Source organism: Cydia amplana, chromosome 19, assembly GCF_948474715.1.
Source record: "Cydia amplana chromosome 19, ilCydAmpl1.1, whole genome shotgun sequence".
In the NCBI taxonomy this organism is placed as follows: domain Eukaryota; kingdom Metazoa; phylum Arthropoda; class Insecta; order Lepidoptera; family Tortricidae; genus Cydia; species Cydia amplana.
The window spans coordinates 14,441,841-14,469,836 of record NC_086087.1 but is presented as its reverse complement, the minus strand read 5'-3'; the positions used below and the strand labels follow the sequence as shown (position 1 = coordinate 14,469,836).

Below are 27,996 nucleotides of genomic sequence, written 5' to 3'. Positions count from 1 at the left end.
CGATGATGTTTTCGTCAGTTCGTGCTTTCGCTCATACCGTATTGTACCATTTGTTTGTATTACCAAATTTGTACCAAGAAATGTAAAATATAACTGTGATTCTCTTTTATTTTTAATTGAGAATAATGGATGTGTAGAATCTGTAGTTATTCTGAATCTGTACTTGGTAGTTTATCTTAGTAGGTATTATGTAGTTTAATTTTTAGTTAGTACATATTTAGTATGATCATTATTGAGGTAGCATCAAAATAAGAAAATAATCATATTTTTAGCAGGTTTTCAGAGCCGAACATGTGACAGTCTCCTATTTGCAAGCGTCCATAGGCTGCGTTTGCCACCAAAGTGACGAAGTATAAAAACTATCTGCATTTTTAAAATTCATAATTGATTTATGAATGATAAATGAATGACATGTTTTTCTTAAGAAGCTAAACCACCTTCAAATATCCATGAACTTTAAACATTAATGAAATATTTCAAGGCCGACACTACCGTACCGCAACCCTGTCGTTAAGTTTCACCACAAAATGTATGCAACATCGAATACATATTTAATTTCATACATAAATTCTTATGATAAGAATCTTAGCTCATTAATATGCATAGTAAAAATTTTAGATACATTTTTTAAGTACTTAATTAACGATGATATTGTTTTAATATTATTACTTAAGTACTTTAATGATATTAATTTTACCACAATAAATTACGGTACAACTCGTACCAGTACCACTGCCTGTAATGAACATGTCCCATCCCTGCGCCTACACGTGTCAGCGCACCATGTTTGAAACGACCAATCGCAACGCCGTGAGCACCCCTCCCGCACCTCACAGTTTGGTGATTTGCGTCGCGAACAAAATGGCCAATATTAGGTTTCTATAGGCGGTTTTCTGTGGCTTGCCGCCTTAAAAAAAAAGAAGTGTATTTTTCTGCTAAAAATACGCCAACGTAGGTAACGCCCGAAATCGAAACTGCAATGTTTTTAATTTTTGGAATGACCATAAACTACGCACTTTGCGACCTATTTTTTAATCGGCAACGTCGACTTTGCCGTCCATTTTTGAGAAAAATACCAATTTAGCGAAAGGCTTCCACATGTAGACACATGCCTCTACAAAGATCTCCAGAACATCAGCGGCCCGTATCTCAAAAGCTTGTAACTTGTCACAAGCGGATGTCACTTTTTGACAGCTTTTGTTAGAAAGGGACTTCCACTCGTATTACAAGTTACAAGCTTTTGAGAAACGGGCCCCTGGTAGTACAAACGGTAACACTCTTAACTGTCCATCGGTGGACCTTATGCCGTTTGTAATAAGGTTTAAGAACTGTCGGTTAACAGTGTGGGCGATGGTACGCTGACTTCATCAAACAAGACCAGATTATCGGTTTACCTGGATGAAGGCTTTTTGTGACTCCGCCTTCGCCACTCAAGAACGTTTTTGGCCCAGGCGGTCATTGTATTTAGCAATGTCGGTTGTCATATCATGAAATAAACTTTGTATTGACCGGAATACATTTTTTCTAAAATAGTTAAATGTAATTTTTTTAGGTAATTCGTCCGCCCAACTCTGACGTGGAATTAGAACTATATCCACTCAACCTGAAGATACTACGGCACGTCGCAGTACCACAAAGTAAGCAAATACACATATTTTAGGTAAGTATCTACATTTTCTAAAACTAGTTTTTAAAACGTCGTTTTTAGCCCTAAGCTAAGTAGGGCTAAAAACAACAGTTCTCTCTCACTCGCAGTCTCAGTTGCTACTTTGTTTTTGCACTTTATTTTTATTGCCCTAAAGCTTTGGTTTCCTCCGAAAGCGGTGCCGTCATATAGCGGCCGTCTCCATACAAATACGACATCCATATTTAGCCGTATTATTTAGTATTGAGACGACCGCTATATGACGGCACCGCTACCCTAGGAAAACCGATCTTAACAGCACGTAGATTTTAGCCCACAATAGTAGCTCTAAACTAAATGTTTTCGGCCCCAGGGTTTTGCGAGTAAACGTAAACTTTTCTGACAGGAATGAACTCTGTGTCAGCCGTGGGTGGAGTGTCGATGTACTCGAGCGTGCCGATGGCGCCGCCCGCGCCGCCCGCGCCGCCGGAGCGGCAGCTGGCCTATACGGCCGCCTTCTCGAGACTGGCTACTGTCAAACAGGTACTACACAGAACAGACTCCATCTTGTCATGTACAGGAATGAACTCTGTGTCAGCCGTGGGTGGAGTGTCGATGTACTCGAGCGTGCCGACACGGCCGCCTTCTCGAGACTGGCTACTGTCAAACAGGTACAGTCAGCAGCAGAAGTTGCTAAGCAGGCGAGGTATTCAAAGTTACCTTGACACGCTCTTATTCTCTTAACAATAAAGTCGCGTCAAGATCATTTTGAACACCTGGCCCGCTTAGCAACTATTGCTGCGGACTGTATAATAACAAAACAGACTCAATTTATAGAACACATCGCTTTATAGGTAACTTTATAGGTTGTTAACATTCCACATGAGTTCACCAGTTTCTCAAAAGCTTGTAACTTGTAATACAAGTGGAAGCCCCTTTCTAACAGAAGCTGTCAAAAAGTGACATCCGCTTGTATTACAAGTTACAAGCTTTTGAGAAACGGACCCCAGATTACACGCCAAAGAGACCTAACACTTTTAACCGACTTCAAGAAAAAGAGAAGGTTATCGATTTTATCGCTTTTTTTCTATGTTTGTTACTTCAGAACTCGGTCGTTTCAACTTCAAACTAAACTAAGATAGCGCATATAAAAGCATTAACATTTTATTTTGTAATTTTTGTAGCCGGTTTTTTTTTTTCTTTTATTAAATGTTTTCTTTTTCTTGCAGGTGTCAGAATTCCTCTGCCAAGCCCTAGGGCTCCAGCGCGAGGACGTCCGCCTCTGGTCGTTCGGCACCAACGCGGTACTCCTGGACGACGAAAACTGGACGCTCGCCGAACTGCGCTGCGACGAGAGAACGAGACTATTACTGGAAGTTAGAAACGCGGATCTTACGTGGCCTGAGGAAATTGGAGCGCTCAGGTTTGTAAGATTTTGACACTTATTTCTCGGGTGTAAGGTGCATTATCCTATGCAAAGTGGACACGTCCGCCTCTGGTCACTCGGCACCAACGCGGTACTCCTGGACGACGAATACTGGACGCTCGCCGAACTGCGCTGCGACGAGAGAACAAGACTATTACTGGAAGTTAGAAACGCGGATCTTACGTGGCCTGAGGAAATTGGAGCGCTCAGGTTTGTAAGATTTTGACACTTATTTCTCGGGTGTAAGGTGCATTATCCTATGCAAAGTGGACACGTCCGCCTCTGGTCACTCGGCACCAACGCGGTACTCCTGGACGACGAATACTGGACGCTCGCCGAACTGCGCTGCGACGAGAGAACAAGACTATTGCTGGAAGTTAGAAACGCGGATCTTACGTGGCCTGAGGAAATTGGTGCGCTAAGGTTTGTACGATTTAGAGTCTTATTTTCAGGGTGTAAGGTCGATTATCCAACGCGAAGACGCCTGCATTTTATCGCTCGGGACTCTTCTTTAATGGGTACTCTGTAGTACATACGATACAAGCGCGAAAAGTAATCGCCACTCGGTGCGAATTACCTTTTCGCACGTGTATTGTACAACGTTTTACAGTACATATGGCCCTTTAAATTCTCGACATACGCACGTATGGTGCTATAGTTACCGCACTAGGGCGGTAAATTAGCACCATCATTATGTACTGTAAATTATAATTTAAGTCTCAAATATATGTCACTTGAACATAATCCATTTTCCCCTGATAAGCGGACTAGATCTCCTAAAGGACTTTTGATAAGACACTATGCCAAAAGGGTTTTCATAACACAACATTAGAAAATAAAATGAGAAATGGGTCGTTTAGTATTTGAATATTATAATAAACAGGTCAAAATTTTGGATGTCATGCTGTTTGAAATTTGAACATTATAATTTGAGTTTGCTTATTTTGGTTTTATTTGAGGTTTATTAATTTTTGTTGGCAGTATGAGCGGCGGCAACCGTGCAATGGAACGACGTGAGACTCTTATACCGCCTAATCTTCCTGGAGCTACGGGCCTACATAACCTAGGAAACACTTGCTATATGAACGCAGCTTTACAATCGGTAAGTATGTACTGTCTGATACCCGCACTCATTACCGTTTCTTAAAAGCAATCTCTTGAAAGACCCCTTACAACGCTTGTGCCATTTTCAGCTTTCTATTCATAAAAATAGGATCGATATTCCTAATTAAAAGGGAGTATTACTGGAATGTTCTGCCGCCAGAGTGCAGTACTAAACCCTTTCGTAAACCATAGAGTAACTTATACACACTATGCCTTAAACTGTTTTTGACAAGTTTTCACAGACAATAAAATATGACATTGATACATCAAGGCGGCTTGTTTATATACAAAAGGCCTACCGGGAGACGCGAAATCGAAACTCAGCTATCTGCCTCTTTATCGCTCGAATATGCAATAGTGATAGAGAGGTTAGATGACAAAATTTCGACTCTCGTTTGCGGTAGACCCTTAGATTGTGACTGATTGTGGGAGTGGCGCCCCCTACGCAGAGTTTCGCGTAATATTCCCTATTGCAATTAATAATAATAAATAATAAATATTAGAGGACATTTTACACAAATTGACTAAGCCCCACGGTAAGCTCTAGGCTTGTGTTGTGCAATTTTTTTTTTCTTAAAATGCAACATTAGATTAATTATTTTGTAGGTATGGAACACGGGGCCACTAACTCGGTACTTCAACTCCGGAATGCATCTGTACGAAGTAAACACAACCAACCCGCTAGGCACGAAAGGTGCTTTAGCGGTGCGCTACGGAGAACTGTGTAAAGAGGTAAGCTAACCCCTTATGCTCTGGTTTCCTAGGAAAGCGGTGCCGTCATATAGCGGCCGCTATACAGGGTGGCCCATTTAGATCGGTCGGTATGGGAAAATCTGAAACTATAAGACATACGACGATCTCTTCTTAGGAACCATGTCATCGATTTTAGTAACAAGAAAAACTGCATTCATACATTTAAAAAAAAGCGTACTCAGCTCGGGAATCGAACCTGGACGTTTTGAAAAAAAATATCTAAAATTATTTCTATTTAGATATAGATTGTTTAGGTCTTAAGCAGTAAATGTTACTATGAAACATGATGTCTGAAATGAATAAAATGCATTGTATTCATATCCTTTAATTTATTTTAGTATGTTTTCGAAATTGCCACCATTTTTTTCAATACATTTTACATAAAAAAAATTTAAATGTATGAATGCAGTTTTTCTTGTTACTAAAATCGATGACATGGTTCCTAAGAAGAGATCGTCGTATGTCATATAGTTTCAGATTTTCCCATACTGACCGATCTAAATGGGCCACCCTGTATAGCGGTGAATGACGTCACTAGAACGTTGTCTATGTTAACCTAATGGTGCGGTTTCCTAGAGTGCGGTGATTGACACCGTAACGTCAAAAAGCGGTGCCGCCATTTGCATGACGGCCGTCATGAGAGTGTAGATAGTTTCGTGAACGTTTTATTTGAAAGCGGTTCACCGGCTTCAGCCATTTGAACTAAAATCTTAAATGCACCTTCTGTCCCACGAGATTTTAATGAACGATCTTCCGCATTACGATTATTTTCCTCTTCTCATGATATTTCATCCTCCAAGTAAATTATTAAAGTTAAATCCAAGTCGTCCATTTTCTCTCCTGGATACGTTTCGTTTGACCTATGGTGGCTGACGGTGTGTTACGACGTGACGAATATGTGTGCGTTTCTGTGCACGTGTTTGTCGTTATTACGTGCATTTTGGGAATGGACATCGTAACATACCCAATATATTAAAAAGAAGTTAAGATTATACAGGATATCACTTCATCAATGTCATGGACGTTAAAGACGTCTTATTGGTCAATTGGAATTAGAGATGCCCCGAATAGTGGTTTTGGCCGAATACCGAATATTTGGCCCCTCTCTCGGTCGAAGCGCCGAATATTTGGCATGACATGCGAACATTTTGAGTCACAATTATTATGAAAAATGGTCGCCAACAAAGCACAACGTTTGCTAAGATATTTTTGTTGTTGAACAGAATCAATGAATGTATTACAGTCTAACAAATCAGACCCATGATATATATATTAATTTTTTAATTCTAGAAATACTCAAAAAAGGGTCTTCGTATTTAACAACTTTCCAAGAACACAGTCTAAACATTAAATATACATACATAGTTTTCGGTTATTTTATTGTGCAAATTTTCTTTTTAGGTAGGTGCAACAGATTTATTTTATTTTAGTACCTACATGGAAAACCAACAGCGCTACATATATCCAGAAATTACAATAGAGTTATCTGTAACTATAGGTTCTCACTTATAGAAATACAATTAGACACAATTAACAAGATATTCGGTATTCGGCCGAATAGTATGCAACATTCGGCCGAATACCGAATATTGAGCAAAGTGGCCGAATAGGCCGAATACCTGGCATCTCTAATTGCAATGTTCAAGTTTCGGAGAGATCATTCGTTTTGTACATTGTACTGGACATTCGTTCGTCGACAGGTGTGGTCGTGCAGCGCGCGCTCGGTGGCGCCGCTGCGCGTGCGCTGGTGCGTGTCGCGGCACGCGCGCGCGCTCGCGGGCGGCGGCCAGCACGACGCGCAGGAGTTGCTAGCGTGGCTGCTGGACGCGCTGCACGAAGACCTCAACAGGGCCGAGGCTCAACCGCTGCCGATCAGAGACAGCGACGGCAGACCAGACCAGGTACTGTAACACTGATAATTAAAGATGAAATAAATAAAAAATGTATAGGTGAACCAGGATCTATTGAGGGTGCGCCATGTTGCGGAATTTCACTGGAACTAATTTTTTCATACTACACTGAATTGTCACCCTATACATGAGAATAACAGCGCCCTCTTGACAATTATCATATATTCATTTATCAGGCATTAATATAAGAGCGAAGTAGAAAGCGGACAACATTTCACGCAGTATTCTGTATACTCGATAAATTAAATAAAACAACGGCTGGCCCCTTAAGATCGGTTTTCCTAGGATAGCGGTGCCATCATATAGCGGCCGTCTCCATACTAAATAATACGGCTAAATATGGATGTCGTAGTATTTGTATGGAGACGGCCGCTATATCACGGGCTTTCGGAGGAAACCAAAGATTTACCGATGAATAAGAACGATGATAAATTGGATGTGCTATCATACATCATTATTTATATGGAATGTTTTATGTAATTAGTGAATAATCCTTCAATGTATGTTAGAAAGCAAAGGCATTTGGATCGATCTAAATATCGACTAAAAAATCTTTAAAACACAACTAAATAGTAAAATATGTACCAGCAAAAAGGTGAAATGTTCGTACAAATATTGTACCTTACCACATTATCTTCTCAGGAAGTAGCAGCAGAAGCGTGGGCAGCGTACGCAGCGCGCAACGCGTCCATCGTCACCGACCTCTTCTACGGACAACTGAAGTCACGTGTCCGCTGCGACGTCTGCGCCGCGGAGTCCACTCGCTTCGACGCCTTCAACATGCTGAGCCTGCCCTTACCTGTGGAGCAGTCTTTAAGGGCACAGGTTATAGGTAACACTAGTATACAATCACCTTTTGTACAGACAACTAAAGTCACGTGTCCGCTGCGACGTCTGCGCCGCGGAGTCCACTCGCTTCGACGCCTTCAACATGCTGAGCCTGCCCTTACCTGTGGAGCAGTCTTTAAGGGCACAGGTTATAGGTAACACTAGTATACAATCACCTTTTGTACAGACAACTAAAGTCACGTGTCCGCTGCGACGTCTGCGCCGCGGAGTCCACTCGCTTCGACGCCTTCAACATGCTGAGCCTGCCCTTACCTGTGGAGCAGTCTTTAAGGGCACAGGTTATAGGTAACACTAGTATACTATCACCTTTTCTACGGACAACTAAAGTCACGTGTTCGCTGCGACGTCTGCTCCGCTGAGTCCACTCGCTTCGACGCGTTCAACATGCTGAGCCCGCCCTTACCTGTGGAGCAGTCTTTAAGGGCACAGGTTATAGGTAACACTAGTATACTATCACCTTTTGTACGGACAACTAAAGTCACGTGTCCGCTGCGACGTCTGCTCCGCTGAGTCCACTCGCTTCGACGCGTTCAACATGCTGAGCCTGCCCTTACCTGTGGAGCAGTCTTTAAGGGCACAGGTTATAGGTAACACTAGTATACAATCACCTTTTGTACAGACAACTAAAGTCACGTGTCCGCTGCGACGTCTGCGCCGCGGAGTCCACTCGCTTCGACGCCTTCAACATGCTGAGCCTGCCCTTACCTGTGGAGCAGTCTTTAAAGCTTTGGATTCCTCCGAAAACGGTGCCGTCATATGACGGCCGTCATATAGCGGCCGCAAATGACGGCCGTCTTTACGGTGGCGACATGTGGAAAGTACCACGGCATCATAACACACCGTCATCCGCCAAGGTCAAAGCGGCAAATTTGAAAAATGTAGGCGCGATGGGATAACGTCCCATAGAAAATTTGAATTTCGCGCCTTTTCCTACTAACAAGATTTGCTTGATCATCTATAATTTACTTGGAGGATGAAATATCATCAGAAGAGGAAAATAATCGTAGTACGGAATCATTTATTCAAATCTCGTGTCATTTATTCAAAATGGCGTCACCGCTATCGAATAAAACGTTCACGAAACTATTGACACCGTCATGACGGCCATCTTCTACGTTACGTTGACAATCAACGTAACGTAACGTCGTCTAGGAAACCGCGCCATCTTGTTTACATAGACAACGTTCTAGTGACGTCGGTCAACGCTATATAGCGGCCGTAATATGACGGCACCGTTTTCGGAGGAATCCAAAGCTTAAGGGCACAGGTTATAGGTAACACTAGTATACTATCACCTTTTCTACGGACAATTAAAGTCACGTGTCCGCTGCGACGTCTGCTCCGCGGAGTCCACTCGCTTCGACGCCTTCAACATGCTGAGCCTGCCCTTACCTGTGGAGCAGTCTTTAAGGGCACAGGTTATAGGTAACACTAGTATACTATCACATTTTCTACGGACAGCTAAAGTCACGTGTCCGCTGCGACGTCTGCGCCGCGGAGTCCACTCGCTTCGACGCCTTCAACATGCTGAGCCTGCCCTTACCTGTGGAGCAGTCTTTAAGGGCACAGGTTATAGGTAACACTAGTATACTATCACATTTTCTACGGACAGCTAAAGTCACGTGTCCGCTGCGACGTCTGCGCCGCGGAGTCCACTCGCTTCGACGCCTTCAACATGCTGAGCCTGCCCTTACCTGTGGAGCAGTCTTTAAGGGCACAGGTTATAGGTAACACTAGTATACTATCACATTTTCTACGGACAGCTAAAGTCACGTGTCCGCTGCGACGTCTGCGCCGCGGAGTCCACTCGCTTCGACGCCTTCAACATGCTGAGCCTGCCCTTACCTGTGGAGCAGTCTTTAAGGGCACAGGTTATAGGTAATACTAGTATACTATCACCTTTTCTACGGACAACTAAAGTGACGTGTTCGCTGCGACGTCTGCGCCGCGGAGTCCACTCTCTTCGAAGCCTTCAACATGCTGAGCCTGCCCTTACCTGTGGAGCAGTCTTTAAGGGCACAGGTTATAGGTAACACTAGTATACTATCACCTTTTCTACGGACAACTAAAGTGACGTGTTCGCTGTGACATCTGCGCCGCGGAGTCCACGCGCTTCGACTCGTTCAACATGCTGAGCCGTCTTTAAGGGCACAGGTTATAGGTAAAAATATACAATATTACTTGTTAAATTTCTAATTTACGTTTATCAGTCGATTGATATAGATTATTGTATTTTTTTTTTTGGAAATCAATATACCTACACAACAACACAACCTGAATAATATACAAGTTGTGTTACACGTTATTTAAGATACGTTTGGCTTTTAAACCCGTTGAATAAATATTACGCGCTTAGATCATAAGCATAGGCAGGCGTGGCTCACTCCGCGATTTCGTCGAGTTGCTACAAGTACCTACAAGTACATGCGGCCGACACCAATTTTGGTGTCTAGCCATAGTAGTTGCCGCGCACCGCTACAACGGACGCCTGCTCGCGCTTGCGCCACCTAGCGGTCATATGTCGTAATAGACGCGTTTTGTTAGGGAGTGAATCTTCTGTACCTAGTACTATTATTTATTCTGTAGCATAGGTGAACAATCTAGAACTGAAAGTGCTTCTAAATCTAACTAGGTACACTTTTAGAGCGAGTTCTAAAATATACCTACTCCATCCAGTCAATCCGCTAATACATTTGTTTTTTGACAGTAATGCTGCTGGACGGGTCGGTGCCTGTCAAGTACGGTGTGCTGGTCAACTCGGAGGGCACGTATTTCGACCTCAAGAAGAAACTTTCAGAACTCTGCGGACTTGTTCCTGAATCGTAAGTCGTTTTTGTGAACTAAAAATAAATTGGACGTAGAACGTCAAAACATGGTCATCAGTTTTTGACTTAGACCAAGAAAAGTCTGCAACGCAGTGCACGTGTTATTTTGAACGTAAAACGTCTATGAAATTATGACGTATAAAATAACACTGGTGCTAACAAAATCGTTGCAGATTTTTCTCGGTCTAAGTCTATAACGTTACGTTATTTTCTGGTTTATGTTTAATACAACGAAATTAGTTTCGATTACAAAATATTATCGGGAACCAGTTATAAAATACAGATGTAGTTGCAGCATCAGAAGTTGCTAAGCGGGCGAGGTGTTCAAAATTACCTTGACACGCTCTTATTCTCTTAACAATAAAGTCGAGTCAAGTTCGTTTTGAACACCTCGCCCGCTTAGCAACTTCTGCTGCTGACTGTATATCTGTACTTCAAATCAATAAGTATAAATGAACATGTTCAACAGGATGATAATAGTGGAACTGAACGGTGCGACTATCGGGCGGGTGTTGGACGACAACGCCAAGATCTTCGCAGCCACGGCGCTGGAGTTGTACGCGTATGAGACTCCGCGCGAAACCGGCGAGGAGTGTGGCTGCGACCACCAACAAGGTAACACACTGGCCATCGGTGGACCTTATTACATTGTAATAAGGTTTACCAACAGTAAGCAGTATGAATGATTACTCTATAATAGGGTAATAGTAGGACTGAAGGGCACAAATAGAATAGAATAGAATAGTTTTTTATTCGTAACACACACAGACAAAAGACATACATAGAAATAACAAAGTGAAAAATAAAGTGTCACGAAATGGCCCCATCTCAGCATGTTGCTGGCGATTTCCAGCGCTGATCTTCCGATGAGACCATCAAGTGAGGATAATCACGGAAGGTAACAGACAAAAAAAGAAACATAAAATAAGCCGAAAAAAAAAATTACACACAATTTACACAACTAATACAAAAAAGAGATACAACATGACGACATAACGACGACGACAAATCGAATATTGATCAGCAACGACAAGATCTACGCAGCCACCACGGCGCTCGAGTTGTATCGCTAACTAACGGATACGCGTAAGAGACTTCGTGCGAATTATCATCGACAAAATATAGATGAAACCATCGTGTCTCGCAAACCAACTGTTATCGAAAACATTTTTAGACTAAGTGCCAGTTGCACTTAGGCGGTTACTATGAAACTTTCTATACAATAAAATTTTGCGAACTCTTTAACGAAAACAAACAGTTTGGTGCAACTGACCCTAAAGTATGGTACGGAATATGTAGAGAAATATTTTCTGATAACAAACGTGATATTTTGACTGACTTGGCCTAATGTTTCCACTTTGTTGCAGAGTACGCGGGGACTGAGGCCGAGGGGACGGCGCGGGCGGAGGTGAGTGCGCGCGCGCCTAACACTTCCTCACTCTGCATGCCAGCACTCTTCTGCTTCAAGGTTAGCACACACACACACACACACACACACACGGGGCGGGGTGACCATTACAACCTATTAACATACCTACTTAATTCGTTTTTAAAGTTAAGGGTAGTTGAGATTGAAGACTTAGCATACCTACTTAATTCGTTTTTAAAGAAGGGTAGTTTTGAAATTGAAGACTATTATGGGTTGGGTATAAAAAGAAACTACACTTGGCGGACGGGCCCTCTTTGGTTGTTGAGCCGTGATAGCGAACGGTTGTCATGAGACGAGATTACTGTGAATTGGAACAAGACAAGAAAATAAATGGATAAATATCTTCAAGGGTGTTGTTATTTTACAGCTGTTACGGCAAAATACCGTATTTTATTACATATTTTCTATCTAGATACTTTGTTTTGCCGTAACGGGCAGAACTATGCTTATTGGCCAAATTATTACTTTCTTAGGTATAGGAAATGTGTGCGTACCTTTTAGCTTAAATTTGATTTTAATTACTTGATATCGATAGTTAGTTACATACCGAACCGAGAATCAAGCTGAAAACATGGCAAAATGAACATGGTTAGATATCAATAAAGAAATGCTAATAATATGGCTGCAATTTTGAAGTATTATGGTGCAGCTCCATCCAAACGTTATTCGGTAATTAGGTTCTCGAACAAAAAATATGAAAAATGGCTAAAATAATACACTATGCATATAAAGAAGATAATATATCTAATACCTTTAAACGAGCAATTCTTGCATATTTATTTATTTATTTATATATATATATTTCGGGGATCTCGGAAACGGCTCTAACGATTTCGATGAAATTTGGTATATGGGGGTTTTCGGGGGCGAAAAATCGATCTGAAAACGCAAATTTTTGAGATTCTATATGTTTTCCGAGCAAAGCTCGGTCTCCCAGATATTAGGTAATTAAAGCTTTAATGTTTTTAAATAGCAAAAACATTAAATGGCTAATGTTCTTAGTGGAAAAAAATTTAAGTACATTATTTTATATTGTTGTATATTTTTTAAACATTTAAAACAATGTACTGTCACCCCGGCCCACATATTGTGATTCATGTAAATATCCCTACTTATATAAAAAAAAGCTTAATATTCCCAAATATGAATGAAAGGGTAAGGGTCTAACACATAATTAAAACAATAACACATACAATTTGTACAAATTAACGTTTCTGTATACAGTGTGTAAGTCAAATACGGGCAATAAATTAAACCAGATATAGAATTTACCCGTCTTATCATTAATTAAGATGTTTTTTTAAGTTACACTTAATTATGACCCCGTGATTAATTTTTTCCACATGTACCGAGCAGCAATGTACTGTAAACATTAAGAAACAAGATGATAATGACATTACGAGATACGAGCTTTTCATAGTAACTGCCAACAGGCGTTGACAGTTACTTTAAAAAGCTCGTATCCCGTAACGTGTGTGGTGTATTACATTGCGGGCCGAATTATTTTGTATGGTTATAATTTTCAATGCATTTCTAAGTAAAATCTATCTCAATATACTTTTTAGGTCCTATGCTAACCACCGTTTAAATATTCGCCCGTATTGGATTTACACACTGTATTTGTGTTTGTTTATTATTGTCGTGACAGATTTAAACAGGAGAAGGTAACTAGAACAATGGAATTATGACAAATACTCAAATACTTTTAGTAACAATCATATACATATTTAGTGACAGACATTTGGCATGCATCTTTTATAATATATATGTAGTACCTAGAGTTAGACCAAGACAAGTCTGCACACTGGTTGCAACGATTTTGATAGCACACGCGGTGCAAGTGTTATTTTAAACGTCAAACTTCTACGAAATTGTGGCGTATAAATAACACTTGCACTGCGTGTGCTATCAAAATCGTTGCACAGACTTGTCTTGGTATAACTCTAAACAATTATTTATTATTTATTTCATCAACTCAACTTGATGTGACGTTTGATAGCATCTTATTGTATCAAGATTCACATTTAATCATTTTTAGAAAATAAAGTTTTTGAAATCTATAATGCCGAAAAATTTTGAAAACTGTGTGAGTGACTCGCACACATTTTCACATATTTAACTTTACTTTTTCACAATTTTTTTATTTTATTCTACATTACAGTAGCAGATTAGTCGTTTTTCAAAATCATCACATCATCAGTAGTACTCATCACACGTAGGCTAGTGTGTGTAAAGTAGGTTTTCATCGTGTAGTCATCATTTGTGTTTGTGTGTGTAGTAAAGTAATTAAGAATAGACATACAAAATAGCAATGCTAGCGTAGCTTTGACTTTTATTATGTTTTTGTTGGTGATATGGTCCCTTAATTATAGTCCATTTTTTTTTCCGGAACATAGGTTTTTTAAATAATCTAGAAGATTAAACACTTTAAAACATCTACAATCCTTTGTTTGATAAACGCTATAGATTCAGTCTAGAATAACTTTGCGCTGACTTGGTTTGTGGAAGTGCCAATCTTAAGAAAATATAACGTCTATCTTTATAAGGCCCATTGCGCTACCCGTTCAATAGATATTAATTTCTAGCGTCCCACCGTACTAGGAAAATTGGTAATCGAATTTGAATCAACTGTATTTGATACAGAGTTGAATTTCTTTTGTTTCGGTGGATATCAAAACAAAATAAATTCAATCACATTTCCTGAACTATGATATTCCTTGACTATGTCAAATTCATTTTTTTTTGTATGGTGGGCCTTAGGAGATGGCCACTTATTTTCCTAGGCAAACTACAGCCAAAGTGTACTTTCTCATACTGCTCTTATGATTTTAACAAGCTTTTATTAGGTCGACCTGTATGTAACTATGTAATGGAATCTTGCAAGTTAAATTTGATCCACTTCCCGGTTTCCGATTGAGCTGAAATTTTGCATACACATGTAAGTCGGGTGACAATGAAATATTATGGTACCATCGAGCTGATCTGATGATGGAGACAGGAGGTGGCCATAGGAACCACAAGCCATAGGAGCCATAGGAGCCATAGGTGATGAAACAACGCAACCTAATTGTGTTAGGGGTTTTTGGAATTGTCTCGATGAGTATTAGTTGTCTGTCGTAAGAAAAGTACAGTCAGCGATAAAAGCTTGTACCAAAAATGAATTTTTTGACAAAAACTTATTTTGTTCAGAAGTAAATTTTTATATCTAGGTGTAACAATAAACATCTAATACCCAACTTACAAAATGTAAATAAACTAACAGAACAACCAACCTAACCTATTAATTTCCAGCGGTCCAAATCCGAAATCCTCATGTCTCAGAGCCCTCCGAACACCTTCTACAAGTACGCAGACAACGAAGATTACCGCACTCTGCCCAAGAGGGACAAGAACGGAAACAGCTCGCCGACTCTTTCCGTCAAGAGCTTGAACTTGAAGGCCAGCCCGAGACTGGGCAAGGTCAAGTTCGGTTCGTCTCCCTCTAATATGAACAAGATGAATGAGACGCAAGAGAGCCAGGCGCCGAGGAGGATACAGTATTTGGTAGCGGTGCATCGGTGAGTGGTTATTCGTATATGGATATGTCAGTAGCAATGTAAAGCAAATTAAAGTATGGTATCCCTAGGAAACGAGTCAAAAGCAGCAATGTACATCGAACAACGGTGAAATGTAAACAAAACAGTTCCAGAGATAAGATATAAATGATTCGCGATTTTCGAACAATTCAAACGTAGTGTTGCTAACTTGCGATTTTTCAAATTTGCGGCTTTTTTCTAGTGGCAAGATTTGCTTGACCAAGTATACTTCTGTCAGACCAAGGCCTGCTTAGATGACAGTCGCTTTTGTATAAACGCTTACCTGCGTCATTGTTTGCCTTTGCAAAAATTTGGCCAGCGCTAGGAAGATGATGATCTGTTCGTCCAAGTTAAGTCTAGCCTTGTTCCGCCCAATGTACATGTACACTCAGTTTCGATGGAATGTCAACCTTAATGAAAAACAAAGTAGCATTTCACTTGTCTCGTAAATTTTTCGAATGAAATTGAACCCAAGATTCAAAATTTCTTGGCTATAATTTTGTATGGTGGGCGGCACGAGGCTAGTGGGGAAATGTAGCAACACCGCCTTAAATGTTAGACTTACTGAATGATAAACTTTTCAGTTTATAGGTATAAATATTATTTGGTAACAAAGCGGCTGCACTGTGACCATGACTGAACTTCAAACGATATTAGCCGAAATACGCAATTTCGACTCAAAGACAGTTATCATCAGTGGCTAGGGCTTGCAATCCGGATCCGGAATGTCTGAAATTATCCGGATCCGCGGATCTTTCCATACATTTCGAATCCGTCGTGCAAACCCTATCAGTGGCTCTTATGGATCAGCCACACGGCCACACCGCTGCTAAAAATACGTTGACGAGGCGTAAACGCTGTCATGTGTTACGTATTTTAAACGCCGACCAGTGTGTTCGGGTTCTTAACTTGCGATTATTTCTTGCTTAATTTGAGGAGCGTTGCGCGCCTTTAGCTTACATTACCATACCCCGCAACGGAGCTAGCAAAACCGTAGCATATCAAGCATATGACAGTTTTGTGTCAGGGTTGGCGATTATGATGAACCATTTTGCTTTAACTTTATTGTATGTAAGATTAATAAAATTGATCGAGAACCTTGTTGATCCTCTTCCGATATAACCCGGTTTAATTTACTGTCAAATAATATAAATTAACAGGTCAATGTCAATATTAGATGCGTTTCAATGTATCTGTTATTTTGTTTATAAAATCAGGTTTTTTTTCGCATATATTTCAAATATTAAAATGGAATTTTCATTGCTTGAAAATATTGGTGTGTTTGAAAACAAAGAAAAAATATTTTTTGTACTTTAGTTTATGCGTAGTTGTGATAACCTTGACGTACAACTGCTACAGATTTGCTAGCTCGGTTGCGAGGTATGTACATTACTAACTGAGCTAATTAATGTGAACGTTGACAGAAAACAAACCCGCATGGACGCCTACTTCCTCCCAGCTCAGCGCAGCAAGCCCGCGCTGTTCGGTGTACCTCTACTAGTGGGCGTCGCGCACGGCATGTCCGGCCGCAGCGTGTACGCGCAGGTGTGGACGCAGGTCGCGCGGCTACTGAGCGCGCGTCCGCTAGACGCCAGCAACCATGCCACAGACTGGTAAGATACTTGTACAGGAGACAAACCCGTATGGACGCCTACTCCCAGCTCAGCGCAGCAAGCCCGCGCTGTTCGGTGTACCTTTATTAGTGGGCGTCGCGCACGGCATGTCCGGCCGCAGCGTGTACGCGCAGGTGTGGACGCAGGTCGCGCGGCTACTGAGCGCGCGTCCGCTGGACGCTAGCAACCACGCCACAGACTGGTAAGATACTTGTACAGGAGACAAACCCGTATGGACGCCTACTCCCAGCTCAGCGCAGCAAGCCCGCGCTGTTCGGTGTACCTTTATTAGTGGGCGTCGCGCACGGCATGTCCGGCCGCAGCGTGTACGCGCAGGTGTGGACGCAGGTCGCGCGGCTACTGAGCGCGCGCCCGCTAGACGCCAGCAACCATGCCACAGACTGGTAAGATACTTGTGCAGGAGACAAACCCGTATGGACGCCTACTCCCAGCTCAGCGCAGCAAGCCCGCGCTGTTCGGTGTACCTTTATTAGTGGGCGTCGCGCACGGCATGTCCGGCCGCAGCGTGTACGCGCAGGTGTGGACGCAGGTCGCGCGGCTACTGAGCGCGCGTCCGCTAGACGCCAGCAACCATGCCACAGACTGGTAAGATACTTGTGCAGGAGACAAACCCGTATGGACGCCTACTCCCAGCTCAGCGCAGCAAGCCCGCGCTGTTCGGTGTACCTTTATTAGTGGGCGTCGCGCACGGCATGTCCGGCCGCAGCGTGTACGCGCAGGTGTGGACGCAGGTCGCGCGGCTACTGAGCGCGCGTCCGCTAGACGCCAGCAACCATGCCACAGACTGGTAAGATACTTGTGCAGGAGACAAACCCGTATGGACGCCTACTCCCAGCTCAGCGCAGCAAGCCCGCGCTGTTCGGTGTACCTCTACTAGTGGGCGTCGCGCACGGCATGTCCGGCCGCAGCGTGTACGCGCAGGTGTGGACGCAGGTCGCGCGGCTACTGAGCGCGCGCCCGCTAGACGCCAGCAACCACGCCACAGACTGGTAAACCTTTGACACAGTTCCCTTTGAGCCTTATGGCTTATATTATATGAGTAGAAAGTTGCAAGCCAAAAGTAACCTTGAAGATCAATGCCTGGTTCGCATAACCAAAGAGAATAGAGAAAATTAACGACATCTACTCGACATTAGGCGAAAGGTATGGCGCCATCGCTCGAAAAGATTGGCGTTAATTTTTGACATTTAGCAATTTGACACATATCAGTGAAAGTATAAGGATCAAAGTCAAATGGCGTTCTAACAGTTTTAATGAAATAGGCAGAGTACCGGGAGGGGAGTAGACACTAATCTCGGGTTCCTGTATTATAGTTTATATCATGTCACTTTACAAGTCACCACCAATCCCCCCAGTACTTCTAATGATCAACTATATATATTATTAAACTACGTGTCTTGAAGAGGAAATCCCTTATCTGATGGAGAGGTGTTTTATCTGTTTATTAATTCGCTAAGTATCCACTACGTGGTTTACGTGTACATATGTATACTACGAGACCTACGTGTAGATACGCGCATCTGCCTATCACACCTCCCCTGAAAAGGTAAGGGGTTCCCTCCCTCTGAAAATGACTCTATACAAATTTCTACTCTATTTCTAATTTAGGGTCTACGATATGGGGTTCTTCAAAAAAGGAGTGTACAGGTTTTTAAAAAAAGGTCGGCAACGCGCATGTAACACCTCTGGAGTTGCAGGCGTCCATAGGCTACGGTGACTGCTTACCATCAGGCGGCCCGTATGCTTGTTTGCCACCTATGTGGTGTAAAAAAAAAAAAAAAAAATTATTTTCGTGTAGGTACATTCGTCCTTAATTAACACTAAATCTCCTACCTTAAGATTAACAATGCTTGATTTACAATTTCCTTTTAGAATTAAATTATTTTTAACACACCATTGCATTTCACAAGTATAATACTTCACATTTCAAAGTTATAATATACTTATATCGTGTTTTATCCAAGTCCAAGTAATCTAAAAATTCCTCCTCAAAAGATGCTGTAGCTGTGATAAGTAGTCATAAATTATAACCATAATTATGTTATTATTAACCATAATCACTACTGCTAAACTTCTGCTCCTGACAATCTTTACATCGTTTTACATAATCCAGTTTTCCCAACAATACTCGTACCTCTTCTGGATACCGTTAATCATTCTAGTTCTACCAGCATATCCACTAGTTAGTAACAGTCATAATCCTTTAAATCATTTCCCGATCGGTAAGTCCGTTTATAAGTAAAAACTAAATAGTTCCTACATAACCTAGGTAATTATCATCATGTCCCGCGCGAAAGACATTAATTAGTTAACATTGTAACATACTTTTTACTTGAGCTCATTTCAATATATAACAACTCTACTATATTTAAACTTTTCCACAAAGAGCCATAAGTAATCCTAATGTCTACTTTGGGACCTTCCCATACCATAATCAAGTCTCGTAACGATACGTCTAAGCGTGCCTTCGTTCATGGAGAATCTTGATTCATATAAATTGTAGAGTTCACACAACAACATTATCAGTATCATTTTTTTTTAAACTTCTGCACAGTATACCCAAGTCTCGTAACGATACGTCTTAAGCGTGCCTTCGTTAGTCCTGTCACGGTCGCCATGAAATAGGCAGAGTACCGGGAGGGGAGTAGACACTAATCTCGGGTTCCTGTATTATAGTTTATATCATGTCACTTTACAAGTCACCACCAATCCCCCCAGTACTTCTAATGATCAACTATATATATTATTAAACTACGTGTCTTGAAGAGGAAATCCCTTATCTGATGGAGAGGTGTTTTATCTGTTTATTAATTCGCTAAGTATCCACTACGTGGTTTACGTGTACATATGTATACTACGAGACCTACGTGTAGATACGCGCATCTGCCTATCACATTAATCTTCTGTCGAAAGATGGCAGTAAATTTACTGGGACTACATAATGTGATAAGGCATACGACGATACATTAAATGGTGGCCCATGAGGGGAACGAACCGGTGCTGGTGGTAGTCCACCAGGTTGTCGTCGGTGACATCGACATTAGGCCAAAGGTATAGCGCCATCGCTCGAAAATATTGCACCATACCTTTCGCCTAGTCTCGATTAGATGGCGTACATTTTTGACATTTAACAATTTGACACATATCAGTGAATGTATAAGGATCAAAGTCAAATGGCGTTCTAACAGTTTAAATCTTCTGTCGAAAGATGGCAGTAAATGTACTATGGCTACATAATGTGATAAGGCACACGACGATACATTAAATGGTGGCCCATGAGGGGAACGAACCGGTGCTGGTGGTAGTCCACCAGGTTGTCGTCGGTGACATCGACATTCGGCCAAAGGTGTGGCGCCATCGCTCGAAAAGATTGCACCATACCTTTCGCCTAGTCTCGATTAGATGGCGTTAATTTTTGACATTTAATAATTTGACACATATCAGTGAAAGAATAAGGATCAAAGTCAAATGGCTCTCTAACAGTTTTAATCTTCTGTCGAAAGATGGCAGTAAATTTACTGTGGCTACATAATTTACCATGACAGTAACTCTCTATACTATACACTATTCTCTTTGCTCAAAACAAAATGTTTTCTCAACTGTTGAAGTCTATAGTTCGGTTTTTTAGCATTAGAAATAAGGTAAACAATCTTGACGTGTCTTTTTATTGAAAAACACGTTTTAAAAATAAATAATGACAAATATTTAACAATTATGAATCTAATACGATCATTTATATTCTTCTGCTTCCATAAGTTGCTGATTTTTAAAAAGCGTTTTTCAATTAAAATACCTGTCAAGATCGCTTACTTTCTTTCAAGTTCTTTCTAATGCTAAAAAAAAAAGAACTATAAGACAAAGTATAATAATGTGACAAGGATTGTAAGCGATCCCGTGATGTCCTCAGCGACGACAGCCTCGGGTACGAGTTCCCGTTCACGCTGCGGCTGGTGTCGGGCGGCGGCGCGTGGTGCGCGCTGTGCCCGTGGCCGGCGCTGTGCCGCGGCTGCGCGCTGCCCAGCGACGACGCGCCGCTATGTACCTACGGTGAGCTCACACTATCCTCCTCACCGACCACAGCCTCGGGTACGAGTTCCCGTTCACGCTGCGGCTGGTGTCGGGCGGCGGCGCGTGGTGCGCGCTGTGCCCGTGGCCGGCGCTGTGCCGCGGCTGCGCGCTGCCCAGCGACGACGCGCCGCTATGTACCTACGGTGAGCTCACACTATCCTCCTCACCGACCACAGCCTCGGGTACGAGTTCCCGTTCACGCTGCGGCTGGTGTCGGGCGGCGGCGCGTGGTGCGCGCTGTGCCCGTGGCCGGCGCTGTGCCGCGGCTGCGCGCTGCCCAGCGACGACGCGCCGCTATGTACCTACGGTGAGCTCACACTATCCTTCTAAAACCCAGCCATACAAACGAAACATCCCAAATTTGAACTAATATATATATATATGTATAGTACTAATATATAAAAAAAGAAAGGCTTCTGCTAGAGATAAATAAAAAGATGGATAAATCTACGTTGATAGACCTTATTGCTATAGGGTTGCCAATATTTGTAGCTGATAGGATAGACAGAGAAGATCTAAAAGAAACTGAGGATTTATTTAACAATCTTAGAGGTTTAGAACACTTGGTGAGCAAGAAGATTTGGGAAAAAAAATCGGTGAGTCTAGAAAATAAGAATAAGGAGAAGAATGGAAAAGATTATCATCCATGTAGAATTTGTGAAAAAGAAAATAAGGGAAACCGGTACCATCCTGAGTCGTTGTGTTGGTTTAAAAATAAAAATACTGATGGGCCAAAACGGGAGCAAATAAGAAGCGTTAATCATTCCGAGTTAGAGGTAGAATTAAGTGAAATAGATCCAAAAAACTTGTGATTCCGCCATTAATTAAAACTAAGCTATTGTTAAATAATACTTTACAACTTCTAGGAGTTTATGATTCAGGGTCTAATGTATCTTTAATAAGTTCGAAGTTGTTGCGTATTAAAAATAATACAATTAGCAAAAAAGGTGTAACTGCTTACTTGAGAACAATTGATGGCGTTAAAAAACCTATAGGAATGGTAACTTTAAAGATAAAGATTTTTGATATGGAACATGACGTTAATGTGTTCGTTGTAGATGAGAAGAATTTTAACTATGATTTCTTGATTGGGTTAGATTGCATAGGGAAATTCCGCCTCACCCAACATGACACTTTAGAGATTACACAAAATACACAGATGATAGAAAATGATAAAAATGTCGATACCGGAAATGCTATAATGTATCCCGGTGTATCAGATTCCGAAACAGAAGAAAAACAAAATATAAGCTTAAAACATAATGATTTGTGTATAGAAGAAGAAACTCGAAATGAAACAAACAACATAATATATGAAATAAACTTTAATGAGCACATAGAGGTTAAAAATTTTGATGTTGCAGTGAGTCATTTGACTTCGCAGCAGCAATCTGAAATAGACGAACTGATTAGTAGATATAAAACACTTTTTGCAAAAGATAAGTTTGATATAGGTACAGTGAAAGATTATGAGGCACACATTGACCTACAAATAGAGAAATATTGTAGTAAAAGACCTTATAGGTGCACATTTGAAGATAGGAAAGAAATAGAACAACAGGTATCACAGCTATTACAAAAAAAGTTGATTGAGGAGTCGTATAGTCCTTTTGCCGCGCCAGTAACATTAGCTTACAAAAAAGAAGACGGAAGAAAAACAAGGTTGTGTATAGATTTTCGAGACTTAAATAAAATTGTAGTTCCTGAATCACAACCGTTTCCATTAATTGAAGACTTAATGGTTAAAACAAGAAAGTGTAAATTTTTCTCGGCATTAGACATAAACTCAGCTTTCTGGTCAATTCCTATGAAGGTTGAAGATAGGAAAAAAACTGCTTTTGTCACTCAAGAAGGGCATTATCAATGGACCTGTCTCCCTTTTGGTTTGAAAACCTCACCTGCCATTTTCCAGTGAATACTGAGTAGTATTATAAGAAAACATGGATTATCAGATTTCACGGTAAATTATATTGACGATATTTTAATATTTTCGGAAACATTTACAGACCACATAAAACACTTGGCTTTACTGTTGGAGGCAATATCAAATGAAGGGTTTAGATTGAAATTCTCAAAATGTAACTTCGCACAAGATTCAGTTAAGTATTTAGGTCATGTCATACAAAATAATACAATATCTCCGCTAAAAGATAATTTGATTGCCATTAAAGATTTCCCTATACCAAAAACACAAAAAAATGTTCGCCAATTTTTGGGTAAAATAAACTTTTACGGAAAATATGTTCCAAATATATCACTAATATTAGACCCATTACATAATTTGTTAAGAAAAGGACAACTATTCGTGTGGTCAGAAAGATGCCAAGAATCATTTGAGACTATAAAAAAACTATTGTGTTCACAACCAATTTTAGCAATCTTTGACCCAGATCTGCCCATACACATTTACACGGATGCATCAATCCAAGGCATAGGCGCGATTTTGAAGCAACCTCAGAATAATGCAGAGGAGAAACCTTGCGCATATTTTTCAAGAAAATTAAATGATACTCAGAAAAAGAAGAAAGCTATATACTTAGAATGTTTAGCGATCAAAGAAGCAGTAAAATACTGGCAATATTGGCTCATAGGGAAGAAGTTTACAGTTTTCTCAGACCATAAACCTCTTGAAAAGATGAATATTAAGGCTAGGACGGATGAAGAATTAGGAGACCTAACATATTACTTATCACAATTTAATTTTGAAGTAGTTTACTCTCCAGGGAAATACAACATAGAAGCAGATTGTTTAAGCCGGAATCCGGTATTAGAACCAAATGAGAATCAAGATGAAACATTAAAAATCGTAAACTTTATCAAATTAGAAGACATAATAGATGATCAAGATAATAATGAAGATATAATACAAAATAGAAACAAACTGAAGTTAAAAGATAATGTATACTATAAGAATATTCGAAAAAAAGATAAAATTATTCTAACAGAGGATTTTTGTAAAAAGATTATTGAAAATACACATAATTATTACTGTCACATAGGCATAAAACAAATGGAAAAGAAAATAAAACCTTTCTATGTAGCGAAAAAATTATCAAAACATATCAGGGAATTTTGTGATAACTGTGAAATTTGTATAAAAAATAAATCCAGAGGAAAATTTAAATTTGGATTAATGTCACACTTAGGTCCTGCTACATTCCCGTTTGAAATAGTGTCTATTGACACTATTGGTGGATTTGGGGGCTCACGCTCCACAAAAACATATTTGCATTTACTTGTAGATCACTTTACAAGACATGCCTTTATTTTGACATCTAAAACACAGAATGCTAGTGATTTTATAAAGCTTGTTCAAAAAGTTCCTCAGGGTAATAAAATTGGCACGATTCTGTCTGATCAGTACCCAGGTATAAATTCAAGAGAATTCAAGCTCTATTTAGAAAATGAAAATATTCCCATTATATTTACTGCAGTAAATGCCCCATTTTCTAATGGATTAAATGAGAGACTAAACCAAACTCTGGTCAATAAAATCCGATGTAAGATTAATGAAAGAAAGGATAAGTTAGCATGGACAACTATTGCTCACGAATGTACTCAAAGGTATAATGAAACGGAACATACAGTGACAGGGTTTTCTCCAAAATATTTGTTGGAAGGACAAAGTGTAGATATTTTACCGATAGAATTAAAGCAAGGAGGAACGAGGAAGAACTTGTTAGAAGATAGAAAAATTGCGTTAGAAAATACTATAAAGTCGCATAATTATAATAAAAAACAATATGATAAGAATAGAAAAATGTGTGATCTCAAAGTAGGAGACTTAGTATTTGTGGAAAACGGAAATCGCTTAAATAGAAAGAAACTTGATGAAATAAAAGTTGGTCCATATAAAATCTTAGAAAAAATATCAGACTCAATTTATAAGATAAACACGGGACACAGGAAATTAGAGTCAAATTTTTTTCACATAACGAAACTTGTTCCAATATCAAAAGAATCTTAAGTGTGCTATAATATAGTAGGTATATTTTCTCATAAATATCATAATCATAATATGATATTTATGAGTAGGGGGGGGGGGGAGATGTAAATAAAGCCTTTTTGTTGCCTACCATTGATTATCTATGAGTACTTGTGACACATATGTTGAGACATTAAATGTCATAGGCTTTATTCAATGAATAAATTATATTGAAAATAGATATTGATTAAAATACAAAGATATGGAATATAAGCTTTAAATGTTGTTTCTCTTTCAGGTAAGAGTTTTAGTTATTATTATTTCAGTCTGTATTATTATTTAAATATCATTGTTTGTAATAAAATTTCCTCTTTCAGAGCAACACAATTTAGTTTTTATTTCGTCGTGTCTCAACGGACACTATAACATATTATATATATATATATATATATATATATATATATATATATATATATATATATATTTTTTTTTTTTTTTTTTTTTTTTTGACAAGTACTAGTTTAAATTATTAAATTGTACAACGGGACTTAATCGCGTATCTAAGTTTTAAGATTTACCTCCGACGTTTCGAGGACAGCGTTGTGGTCTCGGAGAAGACTGGCTAAAGTTGACATTGACATCTTCTAACCGCGCGGTTAAGTCATAAAACTTTTTAAGTCCCGTTGTACAATTTAATACAATGTAAAAATCGTGAAGTTTAAATCAATGTTGAACTTAAATTGTATGAAATAGAGTTGATTTTGCGTTGTTTGAAAATTGAACGAAACAAAAGCGACTGTATTCCAATTGAACATGGTTTGAATTACATCGAACTGAATAGGTGCTATAGGTAGGACCTTGGGCCTTAGGAGGCTATAAACCACAGAAAACTAAAAACCGGACAAGTGCGAGTCGGACTCGCACACAAAGGGTTCCGTACCATTACGCAAAAAAACTGCATGTGCATCACGTTTGTTGTATTAATTTTACTTACTGGCTTATTTAAATATTAATTCAATTTTGTTTTCAGTATTTTTGTTGTTATAACGGCAACAAAAATACATCATGTCTGAAAAGTCAACTGAGTTACAGCCTGGTGACAGACAGACGGACCGACAGCGGAGTCTTAGTATATAATAGGGTCCCGTTTTTACCATATTATTATGCAAACCTTACACAAAACACCCGTCCATAATTTAGAAAACAAAATGATTAATTCAGTTCCACAAGTTCAATGTCAAATACTAAAAATTTTAATCATAATAAATGTTTGTTTTGACCGTTTCTAATTTTGAATGTAACATTACACGTGTGCTAAAGTCGTATGTCAAAACTAAAAATTAAAGTAGGATTTATCTTCGTTCCGCTTTATCCGTAATTGATTATACTTATTACATACGTAAACGTAGTGTGTACAGCCAAGTTCGAAGAAAAAGACGATTAATAAGGACCGTGCGTGAATGGGGTTGGCCGGTCGAAGTATTTAGCAAATGGCGCCATCATAGGTTGCCCTGTCAATCCCAAGAATTGTGTCAATGCCCTGGATGTCAGCCCTTTAAGCCAAATCTCAAAGAAAATTGGTCAAGCTATGGTGGCGCCATCTATGCAAACCAGTCAGTTGCCAACCCCATTGTAAGGGGCTACAGTGGCTTATATACAGGAGAGCCTCATTTTAAAAGCTTAAAATGTCATTGTCAAGTTGTTAATACCGATTTAGGCCACCAGATGGCACAACCAGGAGGGCGCGTGCCCTAGAAGGGAGCGTGCGTGAACTGTAGGGACAGTACAGAAGACCCCTGCTTTTTGGCGCGGTTTCACTAAGTAGTCGTTAATTCCGGCCACAATGCTAACCAACGCTGCTGCATGCTGCTTGCAAACTTTTTACATGTACATTTTAATGGAGATTCAATGTTTTCCAACACCGTTTCTAATCGCATCGTTAAAATTATAAACGCAATGTTTACTATAATTGAAACCGTCTTTAAGTATATAAGTAGTCTCCTCATACTACGCTAATTTTCCACCATGAAACCAGTTTATCTTTTGGTATTGCTCGTGACCGCGGTACTCGCGGTTAAGAGATACAACCCCAACGACACTGAAGTCATCGATCTGAACAACTCTGTACAATTGTTCGAGGATTTCATCAAAAAATACAACAGGCATTATAAATCTCCACATGACAAGTGGATGCATTATCAAGCTTTTTATAAAAACCTGATTGAGGTTAATAAATGGAATGCAGATGAGCCCGCTGATGGCAGCCAGTTTGCGGTCAATCAATTTTCTGACAAAACCAGATTGGAGTTGAAACGATTATTGGGGTTCGGTAAAAACTGATAGAAGACAGTATAACTAGTATAAGACAGCATGTGGAAGGTATAATGTGAGCTACATTAAGTATATATTACTTATACTTACCTGCTTTCAAATAAAATAATATGATTCATATTTATGAAATAAATATATTTAAAATTATGATATCCTCGTACATTCTTTATTTACTTTATTAGTGCTTAGACATAGCAGATAAGTTAATTTATAGATTAAGAATTTCAATACGTTCTTTAAGGAATGTTGCGTACTGGACCATTTTTATAGTGAAAACTTCTTTAGCGGCGCTGGGCACTTTTTGAGGTGGGGAGAAAATGATAAACTCGAGACAGCGTAAGGCGATCACGTGACCGTAAGGGGCGTAAGGCGATCACGTGACCGTAAGCCCCGTAAGGTGGCCACTCATAATTTAAATCAATAAAGAAAAACTCAATGTTATTTGACATTTATGTTGCGGACTCTTTTTCAAGACTCTTTACCTATGTTCAAATAATTTGACGTTGTCATGGCAGCATGTAAATAAACATGTCAATGAAAAAG

The 27,996-nt window shown here is 40.0% G+C and overlaps 1 protein-coding gene across 1 annotated transcript in view; it reads left to right on the top strand.

The window, feature by feature from the left end:
* Positions 1 to 27,996, top strand: part of LOC134657191 (ubiquitin carboxyl-terminal hydrolase 32) — an 86,762-nt gene that overhangs the window by 29,964 nt on the left and 28,802 nt on the right. The window contains exons 11-24 of the mRNA XM_063512744.1: positions 1,553 to 1,637; positions 2,031 to 2,167; positions 2,854 to 3,047; positions 4,038 to 4,152; positions 4,761 to 4,886; positions 6,608 to 6,808; positions 7,460 to 7,649; positions 10,374 to 10,488; positions 10,961 to 11,106; positions 11,859 to 11,959; positions 15,212 to 15,477; positions 16,920 to 17,108; positions 21,037 to 21,176; positions 21,346 to 21,504. Of these exons, the coding sequence (XP_063368814.1) occupies positions 1,553 to 1,637; positions 2,031 to 2,167; positions 2,854 to 3,047; positions 4,038 to 4,152; positions 4,761 to 4,886; positions 6,608 to 6,808; positions 7,460 to 7,649; positions 10,374 to 10,488; positions 10,961 to 11,106; positions 11,859 to 11,959; positions 15,212 to 15,477; positions 16,920 to 17,108; positions 21,037 to 21,176; positions 21,346 to 21,504 (2,164 nt within the window). The remainder of the gene's footprint in view (positions 1 to 1,552; positions 1,638 to 2,030; positions 2,168 to 2,853; positions 3,048 to 4,037; positions 4,153 to 4,760; positions 4,887 to 6,607; positions 6,809 to 7,459; positions 7,650 to 10,373; positions 10,489 to 10,960; positions 11,107 to 11,858; positions 11,960 to 15,211; positions 15,478 to 16,919; positions 17,109 to 21,036; positions 21,177 to 21,345; positions 21,505 to 27,996) is intronic.